Source organism: Charadrius vociferus, unplaced genomic scaffold (genome assembly GCF_000708025.1).
Source record: "Charadrius vociferus isolate BGI_N301 unplaced genomic scaffold, ASM70802v2 scaffold173, whole genome shotgun sequence".
NCBI classification, from domain to species: Eukaryota; Metazoa; Chordata; class Aves; order Charadriiformes; family Charadriidae; genus Charadrius; species Charadrius vociferus.
The window spans coordinates 1,067,280-1,089,475 of record NW_009648369.1 but is presented as its reverse complement, the minus strand read 5'-3'; the positions used below and the strand labels follow the sequence as shown (position 1 = coordinate 1,089,475).

General features: G+C 41.3%; 1 protein-coding gene across 1 annotated transcript in view; it reads left to right on the top strand.

The window, feature by feature from the left end:
* The window catches only part of FKBP1B (FK506 binding protein 1B, 12.6 kDa), a 47,593-nt gene that overhangs the window by 23,684 nt on the left and 1,713 nt on the right, over positions 1 to 22,196 (top strand). Inside the window, exon 3 of the mRNA XM_009885340.1 lies at positions 20,387 to 20,499. Coding sequence (XP_009883642.1) covers positions 20,387 to 20,499 — 113 coding nt within the window. The remainder of the gene's footprint in view (positions 1 to 20,386; positions 20,500 to 22,196) is intronic.

The following is a 22,196-nucleotide window of genomic DNA, read 5'->3' as shown; positions in this document are numbered from 1 at the left end:
TCTCAGAGCACGGCCAGCTCTCCAAGCTGGAAAGTTAGGTCGAAGATACACGACTATGACGGAAAGAGAGAGAGAGAGAGAGCGCGCAAGCAATTTCAGTTGAGGAAACATCCATGACCTCGACATGCCCCAGCCATGATTTTGTAGCTCTCCACTGGTGATAATCCATGTTGGCTCAGACCCCAGCTGGGATCAGACAGGTCATCTCCTGCTTAGAGATTTCTGACTGGGGAACAGAAATGGACCTCTAAACAGAAGAAAAAGAATGAAAAATTTTAGGATTAGACTGAGAACACTTATGTTTGGCTCGGCAGCAGCAGTGCCACACACATGTGCAGCGTTTGGGAGCTGTTTCCTGATGGCACCACATAAGATGCTCACGGAGCCGCATCCAGGCTGCGAATCAGAGCATTCGCTCGACTTGCAAACCTAAGTGTGGCTCTGGAGCCAACCACAGAGCTTGCTACTGGTCTCAATGGGCAGATTATCACTTCTTTTATTTACTTTTACTTTGAGCAGACTGAGAGCCTGATGACAAGAATGTCCAATACATGATGTAGCTTCTGCAGATGGTCAGGACGTACCCATCTAATTTCTTGTGTGTAGGGGCCAGAGGGAGAGAAAGCAAGGGATTTAATGGGAACTGTAGAGCAGTCGCAGGGAACATACTCCTGGTACTCTGCAATGTAATGTGAGAGTCACACAAGGTAAACAGTGTTTTATTTGTGAGGACACTGGGTTGTATTTGCTTTATGGGTCTCCTTAGGGCTACGTAGGAAGAATTTTCTCTGCCTCTCGGAGGCTGCGTGTTGCTGCAGTTTGTGAGGTTTTGGGGGGGTCACATTATTGATTTTATTTTCTTAGGAGAAAAGGTAAATAGAAAATCATTCATTTGCACACTCTGGCATGAGTTGGACCTCAGGACTCCTGTATTAAAGCTCAAGGTGACTGAGAAGCAGAAGATACTTCAGTATTTAACCTCCCAGTGAAGAGACATGTTTAATTCTTTATTACGTAACTGCTTTTTCAGAAAAATTCTGTATTTTTCCATGCATCTCTGGCTCTGTTTCCAGTTATTCTAGTAAACATGGGTGTGTAGGAAGAAGGGGAATAATTGCTTTTTAAATGGTTGAAAATAATGCAATTAACCCCCTGTAATCAGATGCTACAGGATGTGGCTATTCATTTCAAGGTCCTTTTTGCTAAAAATCGATCCTGCTGTGATTAACCAGTGGCAGTTCTTGGGCTTAAATATCTAAGAAGGCAAAGCTGGGCAGATCTTCAGATCAAATTTATCCACGGCAATTTTAAGGGTGGAGTGACAATATCAGCTCTGGAAAAGTAAGCAGTGAGCTAGCTAGTTATCCCAACCAAACAACCATTTTAACAATCCTTTGGTTGCTTTCAATGCAGGTGCTTTTGGACAAAGTTCTGCTCTCAAACACTCCCCCCCTACTATAGATGTTCCCACCATTATTTTTTTTTTATAGCATCATCGTTGTTTCCAGGAACAGAGAAAAGAGAATTAGATTACGTTTGTATCATAGCATCATTCAAGAGCTCCGTTGTGCTTAACTCTGCGAAAAACAGATTAAGAGAAACTATCATTCTCAGAGAGCTAAGAAAGGTGAACAACAAAGAACAGAGGAGGAAGGGACACAGTCAGATACACACATATATTGCTATTATATTTACTTTCTGTTTTCAAAGGTAAATAAAGAGACATCTCTCAGCCAAATCATCCATTTAATAACTCATTTTAAGAGAGGTGCTTATAGGGGGAGGTGGCCTCAGAGAGATGCTCAGAGAGAAGGAGAGCATTCAGGGCATGGAGCACAAGAGTCAACACCTCCCCCGGGTCTCCAACATCATTTTGTTTGTTTTGAACGTGTTTTAGCCCACTGGCAGCTTTGCCTGTGTTCACTTCAGAGAGAGGTGGTTATACTGTATTATGTACAGTGTGACTACACTGCTATTAATACACCCCCAGGGAAAGGGAGGACGGCACGGTACAGTACGTGTGAAAAGACATCTTGTGCTGGCGGCATCGTCATTGAGTCATTCCATCCTGTCTGCGGCTGTGGGGAGCAGTGACTTCAGGGCCGTAAAGCCGCCACGGGCTGGGCTAATCATTATAATAATCACTTCAGGCACAGTCTGGCTCCCCCCATTCAGTCTCCTTCCACTTTAGGTCTGTAAATATTTGTCCTGTCCACATCTATTGTTGGCACAGAGGCATCAGAAGAAAGTTCTGTTAAGCCTTTGCTTGCATATTTGGCTTTGGGCCAGGGAAAGCTAAACCCGATCATCTTAGCCTCTTACTGCCCCTGCTAATTCTTTTTTTTTCAGTAGTAAAGGGTGACTCTCTTCAAGATGGGCTGTAATTTCCTGGGGTAGGTTGGCACTCCCCCAAAGCATACGCATTTAATAGCATGTGCCGGTGCAAGTAAACAGCAGGACAGAGGGGTTTTTCTTCCTTTTTTACACACTATCCAATTTGTTCCTTGGCACGTTCCCCACTCAGAGGGAAGGGTGGCTGTCTCTGTATACAAGCCAGAGTTTGATTTATTTATTTTTTGCCTTCCTTGCTGTAGCGGTCTGTAGCCGGCACACCGAATTTCCAAAAATGAAGGTGTTAATACAAGTATCACTTACTGCCCCTCCTGTGACATCTATGCCACTGTTATTTCCAAATTACCCAAAATGAGAAAAGTAATTTGGATGAGTCAGGGAGTCTGCCCTGACTCAGACTGTTTAATGTAGGAGTGTCTCAGGGTCGTGCATATTTCTATTAATATAGGGTCAAACTTTGGTAGGGAGCCCTTGGTTTGATTTGCCTATTTTTAGCAAAGTGACACAAAACCCAATCATTATCTTAAGGGAGTGAAACATATTAATTTTATTCTGTGCTCAGCCAACAGACTAGTTTTTATGTCTGTGATGGGGAATTTTGTACAAAGTCCTCCTTCATTGGTATGGTATCCATACTGGACTGGTGTGACCATCTGGTATCAGATGTTCTGCTTTTGCACTAAAAAGTGTTGCAACCTAACTATTTTTGTGTTTCATACACAGGTCTTTTTTTTTTCTTCTTCACACAAATTAAACCACGAAGACCTCTCTTGAAATCTGGTCCTTTCAAAGTCTCTATGCAAGGACATTGAGAGAGGCTATATCATTTCTCCTTCCTACCCTCTCAGAAGGCTCTTGATGCAAGGACAAACCAAGAAAGATTTTGTATCCAGGTGTGCTGTTTATTACTGTTAAGAATAAGAAGTTGAGGGTAAATATTCTCACTGTATCTTTTGTGATCCCACCAAGGTTTATTAGTCCTGGGTCCAGCAGAGTAATTCCCTGTTAGAAGATCTTTCTGGTGCAAGGATTAGAATGTGTTCATTTTCTGGCTTCTGGGAAGACAAGCTGACTTTAAATACAGTGAGTGAGGAAAAACAATATAGTAAGAAATTGAACAGAATATCTAGGGAGCTAGGGAAAATGTGTAGGAGAGTAGAAAATGGTTATAGGAGAGTGTGTGGTGGGAAAAACCCTGTATTCCGAGTCTCATATCTCTGGAATGGCTCAGTGAGTATTTCTCCTCAGCTGAGACAAGCTAGCATTGCTCTATTGACCTTTGCGAGGTTCAACTGATTTACCCCAGCTTAAAATCTGACCTTTTGTGTCCCGATAGCAAGGTGGCACAGAACTTTTGTGTCCAGATAGCAAGGTGGGAGAGATCAGAGCAACACTTCCTAATCTCCATGAAGGCTTCTGAAGCAGATAAAAAGGTAGCACTCCTGCTTTGCATTCTTTAACACTTTAGCAGAGCAAGCAGGATGTTGGAGTTGCTCTGAATGAGATTGGAACAAGGGTTAGATGTTCTTGTAACCTTAAAAATACACGTGACGCTGATTTGTGCTCTCTTCTGAGACCTTAAATGATTGAGATGCAAGCAACCAAACTGAGACAGTGGCCCCACGCACTTAGTCTGGTAGCACTGTCACCACAAAGACAGAAAGAAAGATCATATCTGGGCACCAGCCTAAAAAGGTTCAATGGACTGTTAAACAAATTAGGGATCAGATAACATGTTCTCCCGGTCACTGGGACAAAGTATGTCTGCCTTAGAGTAAAAACACACATTGTGCCATGGCTAGAAATGCTCACTCTTGACTTCTTGTCATGTGTGAAAATCCGTATCATTTTTATGGCTGTGCAAAGCATTAGATCATCTGAAAAAAAATGTCAAAAATCTGTAGTTTAAATTGGCCTCCCCTCTTTATTAAGCAATACTGAGAGTCAGCACAGGTCTTGGAGCTCACCCAGAGGAAGTTTGGTATTTGATTTGAACATGCACAGTGCATCTCTAAAATTCAAGCTTGACGTGGAGGGCCAAGACAAATATATTTAGACATGCAGCCTGGACCTGCAGCCCATTACATGACAGCCTGATGTCATGGTCTTAGCCTGTGAGGTATTTGTAGCAGAAATCATTCTTGCAGCATGGCAAACAAGGCCTTTCTGTTGGTTTTGGGGTGTTTTTTTTTTTTTCACTGCTAGGCCTTCATCTCTAGCCGTTATTAGATTACTAGCCAGAGAATCCGGTGCAGAGCTCAAGCTAATGTGAGAAAATAGAATTCTGTGTATCCATGCATGCACCAGTTCTGAAGAATTGATAATGCTTACATGTGTATTCGGTGTAGATATGATCCACCTTCAGGCTGTACTACAACAGTATCTGCATTCCTGCCTTTCCCAGGGCCACCAGTTCTGAAGAATTGATAATGCTTACATGTGTATTCGGTGTAGATATGATCCACCTTCAGGCTGTACTACAACAGTATCTGCATTCCTTCCTTTCCCAGGGCCATCTGTGATCTTCCTTGCTGATGTGATTCTATAATTTCCTCTTCTTTCCCATCCTTCCAGTCTTACTTGCAGTGGGAAGACTGAAAAAAAAAAATAAAGAAAATATGGTGGTGGTGGATTTCTAGTCAACAATATCCTGGGAGAGGAAGCTTTGGCTGCTCCACTGAAAAAGTTGCTACAAGATGATGTCATCTGGCAGTAGGCACCAAAACAAGACGGGATATTGCAGCAGCTAAAAATGACAATCTGCAATGCACCAATATTTAGGTTTCATGGTGCTATAAAGCAGTTCCATTCAAAGAGATGCAACTAAACACTGTTTGAGTTCTGGCTCCTTGCAAGATGCACTGTGCCTGTATTCTCCACATAATTTGATGTAACAGAAGTAGAAAAAAAATATTATACCTAAACAGAAGCAGGTATATTTGCTCCAAAAATGACTTCTCTGGTTAATGCAGTGTTGCAATCCAAATGCAGCTGGTTTATAAATCACCTTTTTTCAAAATCACACTACTTTCTTTTAAACCCTTGGGAAAGCGCTGATGAAAGATGTCTTTCTGAACCTGTTTAGCAAAACATTAATTTGAGATTTGCTGTCTAGGAGTCCTGTGTCATGATCTCCAGAGACAGGTGCTCAGATCTTTGCAGAAAAAGCTGTTTACATTATGGAAGCCACCTTAGTACTAAGGGCAGATCACAGAGGGGCTTGCTGGTTCATTCGCAAGCTGTGCAAAAATTTATATGGAGTTTTTTTGCCTGGAAAATTGGCTCCTAAATACCAACCATATTGGGCTTGGAAACGTGTGACTGCCTCTCTAAGGAAACCATGAACATGCAAGTAAAAAAGTGAAGTTCCATAAAGACGGAAGGCAGTATATAATCCTCTTGCTAGAAGGTAAACCCTAGGGCACACCGCGCGCAAGCAAGGCAGATGATGTTTTGACTTAAAAAGGCAAAGCACCCAAAAATTACAGAAATATGCATAAATCAAGGTATTCAGGCTGACATTCAGGTTGTGGTCCAGGCGGCAGTGGCCTGTATATAAGATTGGATATCCATCCATTAATGACTTACCACTCTTTACTAAAGGTGGAGAAGAGACTAATAGTGCAGACCTGCAGAGGATATTGGTCTTGCTGCATGGCAGGGCAGAAGGAGCTCAGAAACAGCAGTCATGATCACATTCCACAACTTGCTTGACATGATGTTCTCCACTGAGCATTTTCAGAATTGAAAAACTGGCTCGTAGCAGAAATGGAGCCTTCCCCAACACGCAGGGTGTGATGGAAAAGTGAAGCAGCTGCACAAGGCAGCAGAGAGGTAACTTGCATGGCATCCTTGCAAAGCTGGTGGTCAGGAAAAGCCACAGATGAAGTTGCTGTCTCAAGACATTCGTCATGCCATGATGTATACAAGAGAGAGGAACCACTGAAACAAGTCAAAAACAGAACTCAGCTAAGCCTTTCAGCTTATCAACAAGAAAATACAGCCGATGAATGATCTCAGGAGAGCCTCCAGTATCAAAGAAAGACTAAAAAAATTTGAAAGCCATCATTTGGGAGCACATCATAAGCTATAAAAGCACAGGTTTATTCGGAGCATTAGCCAAGGTCGTGGATGTACAGGAGAAGTCTTCATCTGAATTATGTGCAGGTAAAGACCGAGTACTGATGATGAGCGGGTTCTGAGGAATCAAAGCGTCCTGTCTTTCGGGCACATCATTAAGTTGAAAGCAATAAAATGATGCCAAAAATGTTAAGTGGATTTGGTGAAAATAGTGTTTTTACTACACAGTGATATTTATTGTGGTAGGTGGATGCTTATAATAGACAAAATAAGAATGGTGCTCAGTGTCTCTAGGATACTGCCTGAGCCCGCAGACTGTACAGAGCACGTGAGATGTGAAATGAGATGCAGAACATGCTTTCATGTGGTTTGTTCCTGTTAAAATAGAGTTATGGCTTAAGCGTGCCTGGCTGCGTCCTTAGCGATCTTTGGTCACGTGAGCAGGCAGAAGCTCGTAGATACTCAGTTGTGTTAGAGAACAGAGATTAGATATACTGAGAAAATTAAATTCTCTGCATCCTTTTTCTTGAAAAAGCCACAGATAAACTTGTTTTCCCAGGAGACAGATTTGTACCCATGTCAGTTTTGAGTCAAATCAGCACGTTTTTTTAAATTATTTGATACTTAGATTACTTAAGTTCATTGGGTTTATGTAATTTTCCATTTTATTTCCTTTTTTTCCTGGCAACTGTTTGATAACATGAACAGCCAGAACACTTACAGTTCTGACGAATGATTTCCAAAGACTCAGTAGCCTGGGTGATTGCTGCCCTTGTGAGCGGGATCACTGGAACTCCCTGTGCAGGCAGCCAGTAAATCTGCAGATACGTGTTTAAGCATTAAAATGGTACACAAAACTGCGATAAAGTAACTCCCGCAAACCTTTTTCTTTGCTGTGCAAAATGGGAAAATGGAAGCAGCAGCCTAAATGAGTGGAGCTTTTACATGTTCCATAACATTACATATTATGGATTACAGAGTAAGCTCTGTTACCTGGTCAGGGAAGGTCTGTTCAATTATTTTTAAAAGTGATGTAGAATGCCTCAGAGTGTCTGGGTGAATTATTATTTTAGAACAGATAACTGTACCCCTCTCACATAAATCTCAGCTTCTTTGATCCAAATTTTAGGTCAGTTCTGCCTTTCTTTTCTCTGGTTTGGCTGTCTGGATGCTTGAATTTTATCTGATATGCCTCCCCTTCAGCACACTCCTTATGAATTTTAACTTTTCTCTTTTCCCTTTATGTTTTATCTTTAATGGCTCTGGTGTCTTTTAGCTTGGATGTAGCTAAACAATACTTGGTGTTAAATAATTGGAAAGGTGGTGGTCTTCAAGAACTCCCTAGACCTCATCAAAGCTGAAATTAAATAGTTCATATTAATATCTGAAAACAAAGCAATGTATTTTCAGTAGAACAAAACATTTCAGATGGACATTAAGGAATTGTTGGGGTTTTTTTCATTTTCTTAAGCAAGATGTTTCAGTCTCTTTCCATTCAACCCTGAATTGTATTTTCTTTAGAATTTTGGATAAAGTTGAACAGAACTATCTGTTACTTTTCTGCAGAAAAAACCATTCTTTGTTAGTGTGGTCATGATGTGTATATTTTGGTCACTTGATTGTTGTAAACAGATTTTTACTGACTTCACATAGTACGTTACTCATATAGGATGCTACTTTTTCAGTTACACTTACTGATTGTAAAAGATAGTACAATGTGTGATGCGAGAGCTGTCTGGTCTACAGCAATTCCTGTGAGTTAGTTATGCAATGTATTCACCATCTCTGTCTTTGCTTGTACAGATGATAATATTACATACTTTGCTGTCAAGTCTGAAATCTTCCAGCTTTTTGTTGCTGGTGTCATACTACATTTGTTTATGTAAAGCTTCACTGTTTGGTCCGCTCTCAACTTGTGTTGTTTTCTACTTTGCTGTGCTATTGAGGTATTTTTGGCAATGTTTGTCTCTGTTGTTTGTGTCTATGGACTGACTGCTATTTCTGTTTGTAGTATCTAAACTGGCTTAATTTACAATGCCTTTTGTTTGCAGCAGTCCTGAGTGTGAAAATACTTTTGCTTTTGGAAAAACGTTATGGTTTGTACAGTCCATCCTTGGATTCCTGCTGGGGTCAATGAGAACTTTGTCTAAACAATGCAGGGACAAACCCTACACAACATCAGGCACAGCTGATCCAACAAGTCCTGGGAGCAAGAATTGGGATCCAGGTCTCTGTCCATCCCACTGACCTCCCCAGTTACTACTTGCTTAGTTTTCTCTTAACTTCATCATTTTCCATTTCCAGCTACCATACAGATTCAAGTGGAAGCACAGAAGGTGATGCCATTGAGGTTTTGGTTGTCCGATGATGAGAATACCATCAGAAAAGGTGAAGGACATGGGTTTAAATTCAGGCTTGAGGTGGAGTTGAACTCGTGGTGCTTTTGGCAAGTGTTTATGATAGAAAAGGTGGGCAGTAGCGCCCTCTCTACCAAGCATCCTTTGAAAAGGATGAACCTTTCTTAGGCTTGTGTCTCTCCTTAAAATTGGATTCAAAGCTCTTCATCCAAAATGGATGATGATGCTAAATTCTAGGAAGATCTGAATATTTCTACTGTGTCCTGCAGTAGCACTTGACTCAGTGCACAGGTTTTCTGTATCTCACCTTCTGGAGTGACTGTTTGTCTCCATTGCCTCTGTAAGAAACTTCTGATTCTTCTTCTGTCTGTCACTTCAGTAAAACTCGAGGGGGAAGTCACTACTTGGTGATACTCATCTGATTCTCAGCCCTTTCTCTGAGATGTTTCCCCTAAAACATTTATTTTGCATTCTCCTTGCTTCTTCCCTTCACCAGCCCAAGACATGAGCGGCTTGATAAGTAGATGAAAATAGATACAGGCACTTGGAAATTCCTATTGTTCTCCAGAGAGACGACTGTCTAATGTCCAGCAGAGCAATGCCTGAGACCCATCTGTCAAGATAACAGCTGCCACTTTTTCCATAGTTCGTTTATAAGATCACCATGATCAAAACTTAGAGATGGAAAAGACCTATTTATAATAACAAACTGCGCTGTTAATAGCTCCTTTCCACTGTGGCTCTGAAGATACTTTAAAGGCTTACTGAATGAAGCCTGTCAAGATACCTAAGGCAAAGTATATTAATTAATAATATTATTGCTGGGTATGCTAGTGACTCTCTTTCTGACCTTGGTGAAACGACAGTCGTTGTTTCACAGGGAATAAAATGAAGGTGAGTTATACTTACACAGCTGTCTGGTGGCAGAACCTATTCTTTTTGACATCCAGCTTTTTGCTCTGATCACAAATCTACGCTATTCTATATTCTTGCAGGAGTCTGCTCTGGAGAATAGTCCCGAGTGCATCATTTAACTTAGTTTTAAATTACCGTGATCCAGGTCTTAAACTGCTACATACAGTTTTGTACTTTCATTAATATCAGGGGAACTGTGCCAGTTTACACCAATGAGAATTGGCAACACCAGGAACAATGAACAATAATAGGAAGCAAATGTGGCAAAGGAAGAATTTCGTAGCTAATATTATTTCAGAACACACTGTCAGAGTTTACAGGCAAAGTGATATTTATGACACTGGTAGGGTCTGCCTTGGAGCACATAAAACACTGTTTACATTGAAAACAATACTGCAAGAATACTCTTTTTTGTGAAAACAGGTGTGTTCCTCGTAAGTGGGAAGAACAAAATATGCATCTATAGAAAGGTTTGTTCCTTTGATGAGTGTATCTCATATATCTTTTTAAAAGACAGCTTAGAAAAATAATGATATCTGAATAAGATATTCTTCCACTGGAGTGTTGCAGCAAATGATAAAGACTGCTTAGCAAAATGCTGGTTTTATCTGATCTTAATGGTAGGCTGAACTTCTGACAATGTAATGAAGGTTACCTAATACATAACTTGTTAACAAACCCTTCTCAGAGTTCATTCAAAGACTAGAAGTGGCTTTTATCTTATTTTATTTCTGCAGCATGTTTACTGTATGTATACTATACAGTAAGTGACTAGGTCAGTCTAGGTAGGTCTGCAGTCACGGGGTCTAACAGACCTTAGGCAGCATAATCCACAGGAAGGCGTTTAGTATGCAAATCGAAACCAACGTGGTTTTAAACTGCATTTTTTTGCTAATCTTGACTGTGATCAAGCCATTTTGTGTGGAATTAATTTCAACTGTCTTTAGCTACCTACAAGTCTATGGTCTGTCCATGTCAATGGAGAGAGAGCAGCATCTTAGATACCTGTCCTTCTCCACTCTTGAGCAAGGAATTCGTTCCTTTAGTGAAACAGCAGCGTGTTTCATGTGATTACCCTGGAAACTGTGTGTGTTATGCTGAAGTGAGGTCCCATGGTGGCCCCAAATTGGTGCCAGTGAAATCACGTCTCATTTTCCCCATGTGGAAGCGCAGGCGAGAGGAGACGATTCCCCAGGAATTCTCCGAATGCTTGTGAAGGGAGGGGATATTGCATAATGCCAGCCAGCAAGGTTATACCACATCTCTAAAATAAGACATTACAGGAATGTCTGACCACTCTGGATCAAAAAGTTGGATACCCTGGATAAAAAGCCTTTAACTTCTGCGTTATATATGTTTTATGTACATATGAGATCATGATCAAGTGGCAGTGTCTGCGTCTGACTATTTAGAGTAATGTAATCTTGGCATGTTGACCATGCCTTCTTATATGGCTCAGTCAACACCCCTTTTATAAACCGTGTTTTCTTCTCTGGTTGCATCTTTTGTGTGTCTCACTTTTTCCAACAATGTTTTTCTTTTTCTCCTTCATTAAGAACAGAGTAGTTGCTAAGTCCTTTGCACGATGTTAGACGATTGCTGCGTTTGTCAAAATGAGTTTCAGTAAAACACTCCTCTGTGAAGGAGGTATAGCCATGCTATGCATTGAGAAAGTTAGATGTGATAAAGAACCATGTAAACAGGGGCCTGCAGGCGAGAAACAGCATTCACTCACTAGGGGTGTAGGGAGAAATGTTATTTTTCAGCTCCAAATGCCCCAAAGGCCAACGTACCATTTTAACATCGTGGTGTTAAGTGGTAACACATTAAGAACATACTTTTTCATGCTCAAATTTATTGTCTCTGGTTTTGCATAGCCTCTTAATCCAATGCCCTTGCTAGAGATGGGTAGATTTGTCACTAGGCTGTTGCTAGCTTAAGCCAAGGAAATCAGGTGTTGCACTGATAAATTAAGATTTCAGCACAGATTTTATTCAGAGGGAAATGGAGGCACATACTGGAAGACTAGACAGTTGAAAATCAAAGCATGCCCAATCTGGGAACAGCTCATCATTAAGCACAGCCAACTGCTGATGCAGTATCGTTATACTGGGTCGGGAAGGTGTTTCTTCTGGCAGATCATTCAATCCTCTGTCCTTTCCTGAGCAGAGGAGGAATTAACTAGTAGGGAAGCTGGTTCTTTTTTCCCCAAATCCCTCTCTTATGTGATCTTGGAGCCATGCTCAGAGCTTTCCCAAGAAATGTCTGAAGATCCTTTTCTGCTTTCTGTGGTGTTTTTCCACGCTCCCTGCACCCAGAGCTGTACTGAGAAGCACTGGTGACCTGGCTTAGGCCCTTCCTGTGCCATACACTCCAAGACAGGTGGCTGTCATGTTCATCTATTTCAGTGAGATTTAACCCACTCCTGAAGTGCGTAACGTCCCAGTGGAAGGTCGTCTGCACGTTCATATATGTGCTACAGGCTAAAATATCAAATCCATACCACCATTGCATAGGCAATCATGAAACAAAAATGGGGAGGAAGGAAATACATGTGTGCGTTGTGCCATAGGATGAGACTGAGAATGAAACCAAGGAGGAAAAAAAAGAGATTAATTGTATTGTCCTACATTATCTTGGCACACTAGATGGCCAGAATTCTTTGGCCAAGCTCTGCTGCATGTGTTCGGGTGGGGAATCTTGCAAAATGTCTTCGTTGTATTACAGCCATGCTCTTGAGCTGCTCTGTGTGCTTCTTGGCTGGTGCCAGAGGGCAAGGACAGAAAGACCTACCCCAGTCAGGAACATTCCCTCTGACCCCAGAACCTGTGTTACAGGACATGGTATTTAGGGGTAGAGATTCAAGTGATGCAAAGTATTTCTGTAGTAATATATTCTCTCTAAAATGTTGCTTTAGACATCTATTGTCCCACTCGTTAGCATACCCAGATTGACCTGATTCTGCCATGCTTATTCAAATGAAATTTGTCTTATGCTGCAGAGCATGTATATTTTACAGCTGAACTTTGTAATAGTAACGGAATCAAACCTTAAAATAAAATGACTGTTTTAAGGCAACAGGATACCAGAGGAATTGTTTTGGTCTCCTTTAAATTCATGTAGAATATGCTTATTGAGCCTCATATCTGCCTTGACGGTAAATCTACTTTTTCTTCTCTTTTAAAAATATGCAAATCTATAAACCCGTTAGGACAGAATAATGCCTTTCAGTAGAGTGAACTAGACAATTGCATGTAATTTGCTTGGCTGTGAAGTCAAGCTAAGTGCACGGCTCTTTTATATTGTCTTGTAGTTGTACGCAACACTGATATATAGTGCATGGTAATGCATTATTGAATAGTTGTCTGTTGTGTCTTCATTGCATGCTGTCGGCTGCATAATAAATAATTGATTGTGTTGCTCTTACTCCACATTAAAGATATATGAGTATATAATACATGAAGAAAATGAAGCAGCAACGCTGCCTGTGTTGAAAAGATCAACTGTTACTGAAGTGCGCTGTGGTAACGGGAACTAAGAAGTGACCACCACTGCTATCCATTTCCCATTTCTATACTTTAAGTCAGTGATTGTTTGTCATGGCAACAAATGGCACATTCATATTGTTGTTGTTGCCTTTTTAAACAACAAAAAAATTGTGGTAAAGAGCTGATGGGCTACAGAGATGCATCCCCCAGTCTCTTCAACTATTATCCCTCTAGACTGAAAAAAAGATTAATCATTTTTTTCTTAAGTGGCTGTAAATTCTCAGAAAAATATGGTCTAAGCCAGCAAATCCTTTTTTTCCTCATAAGGCTTTGTTTATATTAAGCAGAGGAAACGTTAGCAGGGAAAAACTGAGTTTGTGTTTACCGTGGTACTAAACCTTTCCCTTGAAAAGCCGTGCTTCCCTTCTCATTCAGTTGCCAAGGTCCCTGTACAGGACACAGTAAGATGGCCCACTATTCAAACATAGTGTAGGAAATGAAAGCATCCTCAAGCTCACATTCAACACTCTTTTGTTATTTCCATTACCACAACTGTAATTTCTGATGAAAACAATTTTCATCAGTAAAACCGATGAGGCACCAGATTTGTCCAGAAAAGAGTTTGCTTTGAAAGTCAAATCAAGGAAATCAGAGGTTTATGCTACTTACTGCGTGGTTGTTTGGAAGGAGGCTCACGGCCACGTATAACTACAGATTACTGGGCACTGTTGTTATGATGAAAAGGTGTAAAACAGCGAACTGTGTTTTGAGGTAGTAATGAAATGGCAAATGAAGATGTAAGAGGTGTGAGATATCTGGCTTATGCAGATCTGGATTCTGATGGAATGACCTGGAGAGCTGAGGCATGTTAGGTCCTCCAGGCATTTCCCTGAGAAGCAGAAACACAAGGCACCGACTGTAAAACAGTGTTGCCCAGGTCTCTCCGTTTAACACTAAGACATATGGGAACTGTTCTTGTTCCTGATGGGAAACCACACGTTTTTCAGGTGTGTTATCATAAGACTCAGCCATAAGCTAGGGAGGAACGCTGCTGAATGCAGAGGAGTTGTCCTGCTTTACCGCAGGAACTGATCTATTTCAATGTAACATGCGAATAACACCACTGAAATCAGTAGAGTTCCACTGGTATAAACCAACCTGGGATGTGATTTGTGACTTTATGGATGTGTTTCTCCCACCACTCCTATGTGATTTTGCTGAACTCTACTTTGCTGAACTGTACTCTCTATACACCATGAAGGTGTCAATTTTGACACAAAGGCTTTTTGTACAGTTTGTAGGAAACTTCCCAACAGTACATTTTCCAGACTAAAAGTTTATTAGTAATTACAGGTTATAAATGGGGTGGGGGTATCAGAATTTCTGGCCTGTGTGAAAGTCTCCCAACAAACTATTGACATATTTTGACATTAGAAACAATATATTTTGAGGAAAAAAAGAAACACTTGAGATGATCAAAAATTCTTAACCCACAGCAACACTAACTGCAGCAAATGCTGCCTCTGAGAGTCCTAGGGACCAAACCAAATGACAAGTTTGTAGCAGCACAGATCTACTACGAGGCATAATTGGATTGCATTAAAGGGCATTAAAATATAGTCCCTGTCCTGAGGACCCTCTGGTCCACATAACATGAAACAGGATAGTGTCCTGTAAAAGCCTCCTGAATATCTTTCTGCCCCTCTTTCTGCTGCCAACATATGTTCAGAGAGTAACTGTCTTCAAGTGTATGTATTGCCTTTACGTTCTGTAGGTAATTACAGTTTGAAAAATAAGGTAATGGAATACTTTGCAGGTGAATGTTGCTGTTTTTTTGAAAGTCACCTATTCAATTTATTCCCTAAATACTTGTGAGGTAAGTGAATCCCATTGTACAGAATAAAAGGAGAGCAAGTAGTTTGTCTTGGATTAGGCTCTCCATTTTCTGATTCCCAGAATGTGTCAACACTGCAAAGACAAATAATTCAGTAAACACTGGAGCCAGTGAAGCCTGGGATGCAATTTGGTCTGCTTCACTTAGGTATGGATGGATGAGTTAATACCTCCTCACTAGGGCCCTGTATAAAGCCAGTCTAGCATTTAAAATTAATATTGTTAACTTTTAAACTTTTGTAAGTTAGTTGCTGACTGACAACGGTAAACAATTCCAGTAGGTTGTTGCAGTCCTAACATCTAAATCTAGGTGGGATGAATCATTCTTGGAGATACCGCTCTTTCTCCATTAACTGTAGAAGCAGCTCAGATGACAGGTTGAGATGCAGTTTCTACCTTTGAGATGGCTAACATTAGCAGTGGCGTTTTACACATAAATTTCCTAGATTCAGGCATGTAAGCTTGACAGACTGTCTATGGAGGGCCTTCGGTTTTCTCTCTCTCCATCCATCTTTTGTGTGGATAACGGTTTGGGTGTGGTTTGGGACACAGTTTTGTTGGGACCATAGGTGTAAGGTAGGTGTCTAAATAGCTGGGCTGGCTCTGTGGATTTGTGTTATGTGGTTGGTTGAATGCCCAGCCGAATCATTCGCAGGTGAAGGAACCCGCTGGTAAAAAGGAGACTAGACTGTCGTCCAGATGCAGCATTCATGTCTTTCCGTTCCTGACCTCTCCTCAGTGATACAGGTTCTCTGATAACAAATAAAGATTGGGCCTTTCTCTTGGTAGAAGCACTTACAAGATCTTCCTCCTACACAGATTGTGTTTCATTACATACATAGGATCTTTATGTCAGTATGAACCCTACTCCTCTGTCAAACTTGGTTAAAATTGGCTAAAAGATTCAAAAGTTATTGGGCAAGTACAGACAGGATCGTTAGCCCTCTCCCCTTAGGAAACAGACTTAAATGATGTGATCTTAGCTGAGGCTGACTGACCTCAGTTAGTTAATTCATGTTAAAAGAGTAGTGCAGACACACCTATGTTTTAATAAGAAATAATATCTTGTGTTAAACCTAGACTGAAGCTTTGTTTTCACTGCTGTTTTAGCCCAAATGGCATTGTATTTTTGGCAGTTTAGATGGATCCCCAGCCATGTTTGTTAACAAAATGACTTGTCTGCTCTTTTATTTTCAGCTTCAATGAGTTGAACTTCAATGATTCAGCAGAACCCGTGGTCTGAAACATCTCCTTTTCTACAGCCACGTAATTTTTAAAAACTAATTATTAGTTAGGACACCTTGTAGATCAGAATGTTTTCAAATCCGCTTGTACAATTAATTATTTTAATACAATGATTGTTACCTTTCAGAATCAAATGTTAGGTTATTATAACAGGTACAGGCATCTAGATGTCCTTGCTCAGTCAAAACTCTTATTGATTGTTCTGACTTTGCAAACCAATGTCGTTGTTCAGTTCCAGATTGTGGGTTTTTTTCTGCTTGTTGTTAGCTAGATAAATAAAGGTGCTAGCAGGCCGAAGATGAGCATCCATCCTTGTTGAAGAATATTAACCAAATCAATTTTTTTCACAAAAAGAAAATCAATTGATGCATTAGCAAGAGAGAAAATAAAACATTATGCTGGTTTAGCTCCCAGGAGCCTGAATGGTCGAGTCCAACTTTCAGAAATAGAGATAAAAAAGATCTAAAGTTCATATCTAAATCTGGATCGGAACTTCTCCAGGACACATGGGGACTCTGACTCATTTCTAAACTAGATGTGCATTTAAAGGGCAGTCATATAAAAATTGACCCTCCTGCCAGAGCTTCAGCGAATATGGACACATCTGACTCTTTGAATCCCAGTTTGTCCTCCAAAAGCAATAAGGTGGGGTGGTGACAGAGGCAGTTATATTTCTGAATTCATCACCTGATGGATTTTCCGCCGTTGCTGAAAATAAGGTATTGCTATAAACACAGGAGAAGCAGCCTGTTTTCTTCTACAAGGTTTTCTTCTATAGGCTTTCTATGGCAAAATCAAGAGTCAGTTTTTATATGTTATATATTAGACTGGCAACTCAGGGGCAGATAGAAACGTGATTTTAAATGGGAAACATTGTGCAGTAGCTGTGGTCAGGATCTCTGAAGAGTTAATTCTGGTTCTGTTACGAGTTTGTTGTGTGGCATTTCTTGAACCATCAGACCTTTAAGCTAAGTATTTTAATAGGATTTAGTTACAAAATGAAGTGAAAACATATGAAAGTGTTGTGGAACTTTGCATCTCAATCTGAACTTCCAGACTGAGGCTATTTTATAATAAATATCTTCCTCTACCTCCTTGGCTGCTGTGAAGAATAATTAATGTTTGCATACTGCTTTGTACATGCAGAATGTAATGACAGTACTAAGTTTTAATATTGAAACTATTAAATATTGGGATTCTGTAATAGTCTTCTTCCATTTCATAGAACCATAAGGTTTTATGATGTGTTTAAAAATAAAATTGCTGTGAGGAAGGACTGCCATTTAAATTTAAGATCAAATACTTCAAAAAGGATTATATGATATGCCTGAGAGTTCCCCCTGAGCTGCTTCTCCCTGCCTGCCCTCCTCCACACACAGGCTGGTTTTCTACATTACAAATTAACCTGTGTTTGTCTGTGGCCAGAAAGCCTTGCGCAGGCAGCTGGTGCGACTTCCCAGCCTGCGTGGAGGGGGTTTAGGGGTATCGCTGAGCCGATATATCACATAATATGTACTTGCATCAGGGCATATGTAAAATACTTCACTATTACACAGTGAAAAACTTAAGGAATATGGCAAGTGCTAATGGTGAAGGTTATGAAAGATGTCTTATGGGCAGGTTGTTCCATAATTTGCCTTCTAAGGCCTTATACACACACACAGACACACACACACACACGTGTGCGTCTCCAAAGTGCCAACTTTGACAAACGTTGGCTTTGGTCAACAGCCAATTTGCCTTAATATGGCATTTGGTTTTAATATTGATGTGAAATATCTAGACACAGAACCCCACTGCAATGGTCAAATACTGCGTACTCATTACTCCAAGTCCAGAATGCCATCACCGCTAATTTAACTTCTAATGAATTTGGAGACATCTATGTCTGAGCTAGTTGTCTGGACTTCCCTTATATTCATTGCAAAGAAATAGGTACTGCTAGGATGCTATTCATTATGTCCTAATGTAGATCCCTAGATTTGGTTAGATGAATTGCTCCCTGAAAGTGCATTTTTCTCTGACTTAATTATAGAAGGAAGCAGAGTAATTAGCTCAAAGTAGCTGGCTACATCTTAGAAACATAAGGGTAGGTAAGATGAATCCTACCCTTGTAGTCTTTGTTTTCCGTTCTGGCACATCTCTTTATATTTACCTTTGATTCATAGCACAGACTTTTTAAGCAAGCAAAGTATGCCTTTTTTTGTTGTTTGGACAAGAACTGATGGTTTTCACTGAAAAATAAAACTTTTGCATCAAGCTGGTCTATTAATATAATTGCTTTAATGAAAAGAAAGTAAAACTGTATTTTTCATATTGGATCATAAAAGCAGTATTTCTCAGCCTTTTCTGTCAAAGCTGTGCTTGATAATGTTGTTTTCAACCAGAAAAATTCTCAGATATTTGCTTATTAATGAACTTTTCTTTGTACAGCATCTTGCACAGGAGAGTCCTGGTGTATGCCCAGAACACTGGCACTACAGCATTACAAAGAAAGGATTTATTCTAATATATAAATATCAGCCCAACCTTGCAATATCCAGTGTATAGCATTTTGAAAGAGCAATTACCAGGTGTTTTTAAGTTAAAAGCTACATAATTACCCGCTGTTTGAAAAGAGAATGCGAATACCTAATCACGTAGTGCTCACTCTCTAAAGGTTTATCCATTTGCTGTAGAATCCGTCCATGTGTTCATAATACATGGGTTGAAAGTGTTGTGCCCATCAAAACAAATGAGTAAGGTGTTCCTGTGACTGTGTCTTGTGGCTGAATGAAAATATAAAGAACGAGGGTAGTAGAGTATTTGTATAAATGTTCATGCTATTTTCATATTTTTGAATGCAGAGTCTTTTCTCTTCCTTCTGTACGAGGAAGGGACACATGCACTTGTAACGTTGTGTAGAAATTTCACATGCATGGTGCGGAATGGCCACGTTTGTGTAATGCACGTTATTCTGGTACTCCTGAGTAAATCGAGTAGGGAAGGTAAACAGTCCAAGGTACAGAATCACAGAATTTTCAGAGTTGGAAGGGACCTCTAGAGATCATCTAGTCCAGCTCCCCTGCTAAAGCAGGATTGCCCAGAGCACATTACTCAGGACTGCATCCAGGCGGGTTTTGAAAATCTCCAGAGAAGGGGACTCCACCCCCTCCCTGGGCAGCCTGTGCCACTGCTCTGTCACCCGAACTGTAAAGAAGTTTTTCCGTGTGTTGGAATGGAACTTCCTATGTTCCAACTTGTGCCCATTGCTCCTCGTCCTGTCACTGGGAACCACCGAGAAGAGTCTGGCTCCATCCTCCTTCAACCCACCCTTTAGATATTTGTAAGCAAAAATATGTATTGTACCAAATATTCCTTCTAGGTATTTTGGTATAAAATTGCAGGAACAAGTCAAAGGAGCTGCTCTGTACTTGCAGGCATTTAACTGGCAGCAAATTTGGCTTGAGAGTTCCCAAACCTGAACCTACATCCCCACCCTCTGAAGTGGGTGGAAATCTCCTGTTGACTGTGGTGAGCTTTGGGCCGCAGATAGCAACAGCCCCCTGGTTACCCGACATGTACTCTGCAAGGGCTATGCCCTTTAGTTAGTTATGCTGTTAAAAGAACACCTTAAAATAAATGGTAAGTATGTTTTAGGGAGCATTTCTGTGTTTAGGAGCAGGCCTGGATGAGGCATCTGCGTTAGGATTCTCTCTTCTGCTGCTTCCCGCTTGTTCCTTGCCTTGGAGCTGGGAAGCTCCACTGTGCGAGCAACAGCGCTTCTGTATGTCTGTGCAATGTTTGGTACGGTATGAGTTATAACCTATTGCTTTAAGAATAATTAAAAAAAAATAGATTTCCAATCTATAGGCTAAATTACTAGAAGGCAAAGGTAACAGTATGGTACCACTGCGTTTGACTGTCCTGCCGTACGCGTTTTGGATGAGACTTCAAAGTGAAAATGGAAATGAGCAGCTGATGCGACGAAGGCATCAATTTTTCACTCCTTCCCTCCCCTCCAGCACTTAAATTTAGACATAGCTCAGATTGAAACTGTGTGTCTTGTTTTGGCAGGAATGTTACAGAATGGGAAGAAGTTTGATTCCTCCAGAGACAGAAACAAGCCCTTCAGGTTCAAGATTGGCAGGCAAGAAGTCATTAAAGGATTTGAAGAAGGTGTTACACAGGTAACAATAAATGATTCTGGGTGAACTTCAGGCCAGCTGAAGGGTGTGTGAGCATGGCAATGTTGGGTGCAGTGGTGACAGGACCATGTGGAAATCACAGTGTAGGATATGGAGTGGTTTTCTGAAAGCACGGTCCATTCGAGCACAGCATTTCCTGTAGTTCTCCTCCGTCCATACAGGGACATCCCCTACTCATGAGGCTTTCCATGTGGCGTGAGTTTGGGAAGGGAGAGGTAAGATCCCCTTCCTGGGTGCCAATGTGCCACATAAGCCCCATCCCTTTCCCATGGGCAGCTCCACAAATAGACTACAGTGGCCTCTCAAATGTTCCAGGTGGCAGCGTTTTGTGGAGTGGCCTCTGTTCAGCTACTCCATAAAAGCCCAAGCTGCCGTTTTAGATGACATCTATGACCAAGCTACAGATTTTGACCCGTACTGAACAAGGTACCAAACTGCACTGTTAAATTTTTATGACTCCAGGCTCCCAGCTACAAAACTTAACATTCACTGATCAGCCCTACGCTGAGAAAAAGGAGACTGCTCTCCATTAATTGCAGCTTGAGTGCCAACACAGTAAAACCCTAAAAGAGCCACACACTGCAATTCATTGCCAACTCTTGCTTTTTGTCTGCAGCGTTGTGAGGGCCCGCTACGTGGGGAGTGCGGTCAGGCTGCTCGAGGGCAAAAGCGAATGAGATCAGGGTGCAAATTCCTCGTGACTCCCCGTTTCGGGGTCCTAGAGCTCAGTGTAGGAGGAAGCTGCTCAAATAGGAATGACTATAACAGGAACAACTTCTTATGCTTGAGTGGAGAGAAGGGAAGAATGCAAAATGAGAAACAATCCACTGAGGAATGATGCAACCATGCTTTTCCAGAGAGGGATGGAAGAGAAAATGGGTCCAGCCCTATGGAGAGAGCAATACAAGCATTCCCTTCTCTCCAGCCAGAGTAGGAGAAGTCCATTTGAGGAATCTGAGACTGAAAAACGCCCACCTTAGTCTCAAGGATTTGAGTTGGACTCTTTATTATTTGCTTTGTAATAAGGCTCAAGAGGAGCTCAGGGCTCCAATGTGCTGTAGAAACCATAAGCCAGTGCAGATAAAGCCGTGGCAACAAGGGCCGGGTGAATCAGTTTATCCCTTCCTTGACCACTCTTGCCCCCTGACTCCTGTCCCTTAATTAGTAAGTGGCCGAAAGCTGTTGCAGTAATGAGCGTGGCAACGTGCTGCCCTCCTGCTCCTCCTAGTGGATCGCTGGCCGAAGTCGAGCTTGTGGCTGTCTCCTTCCACCCCAGGGTTTTGAGGGGTTTGGGGAGTGTGATTGACACAAAATACTCGGAAAAAGCCAGTTCGCTATGTCTAGCACGCAGATTTTTCAACTCTTGGTGTAATGACTGTCAGATGTCAGGAGTGGTTGCATTTCTCTGCTCAACTTCCAACAGTTGAAGGTTGCCCCATGCCTAAAACCCGTGCATGACTTATCAGCTGTCTGGCTTGCAGGGACCCGGCAGAGCAGCAGCCAACTTGCCCCATACAAAGCCCTGCAGGAACCAGGGGAGGTCATCTGCTCTTACACCCTCAGCCCCATGGTACTCCCGGAATGTGGAAAAGTTCATATTCACATTTTTCTTCTACCTAAAGTGATCAAAGCTCTAGCTTTGGTGTGTTTTATGGGACTTTAAAAAAAAATTCAGCAGG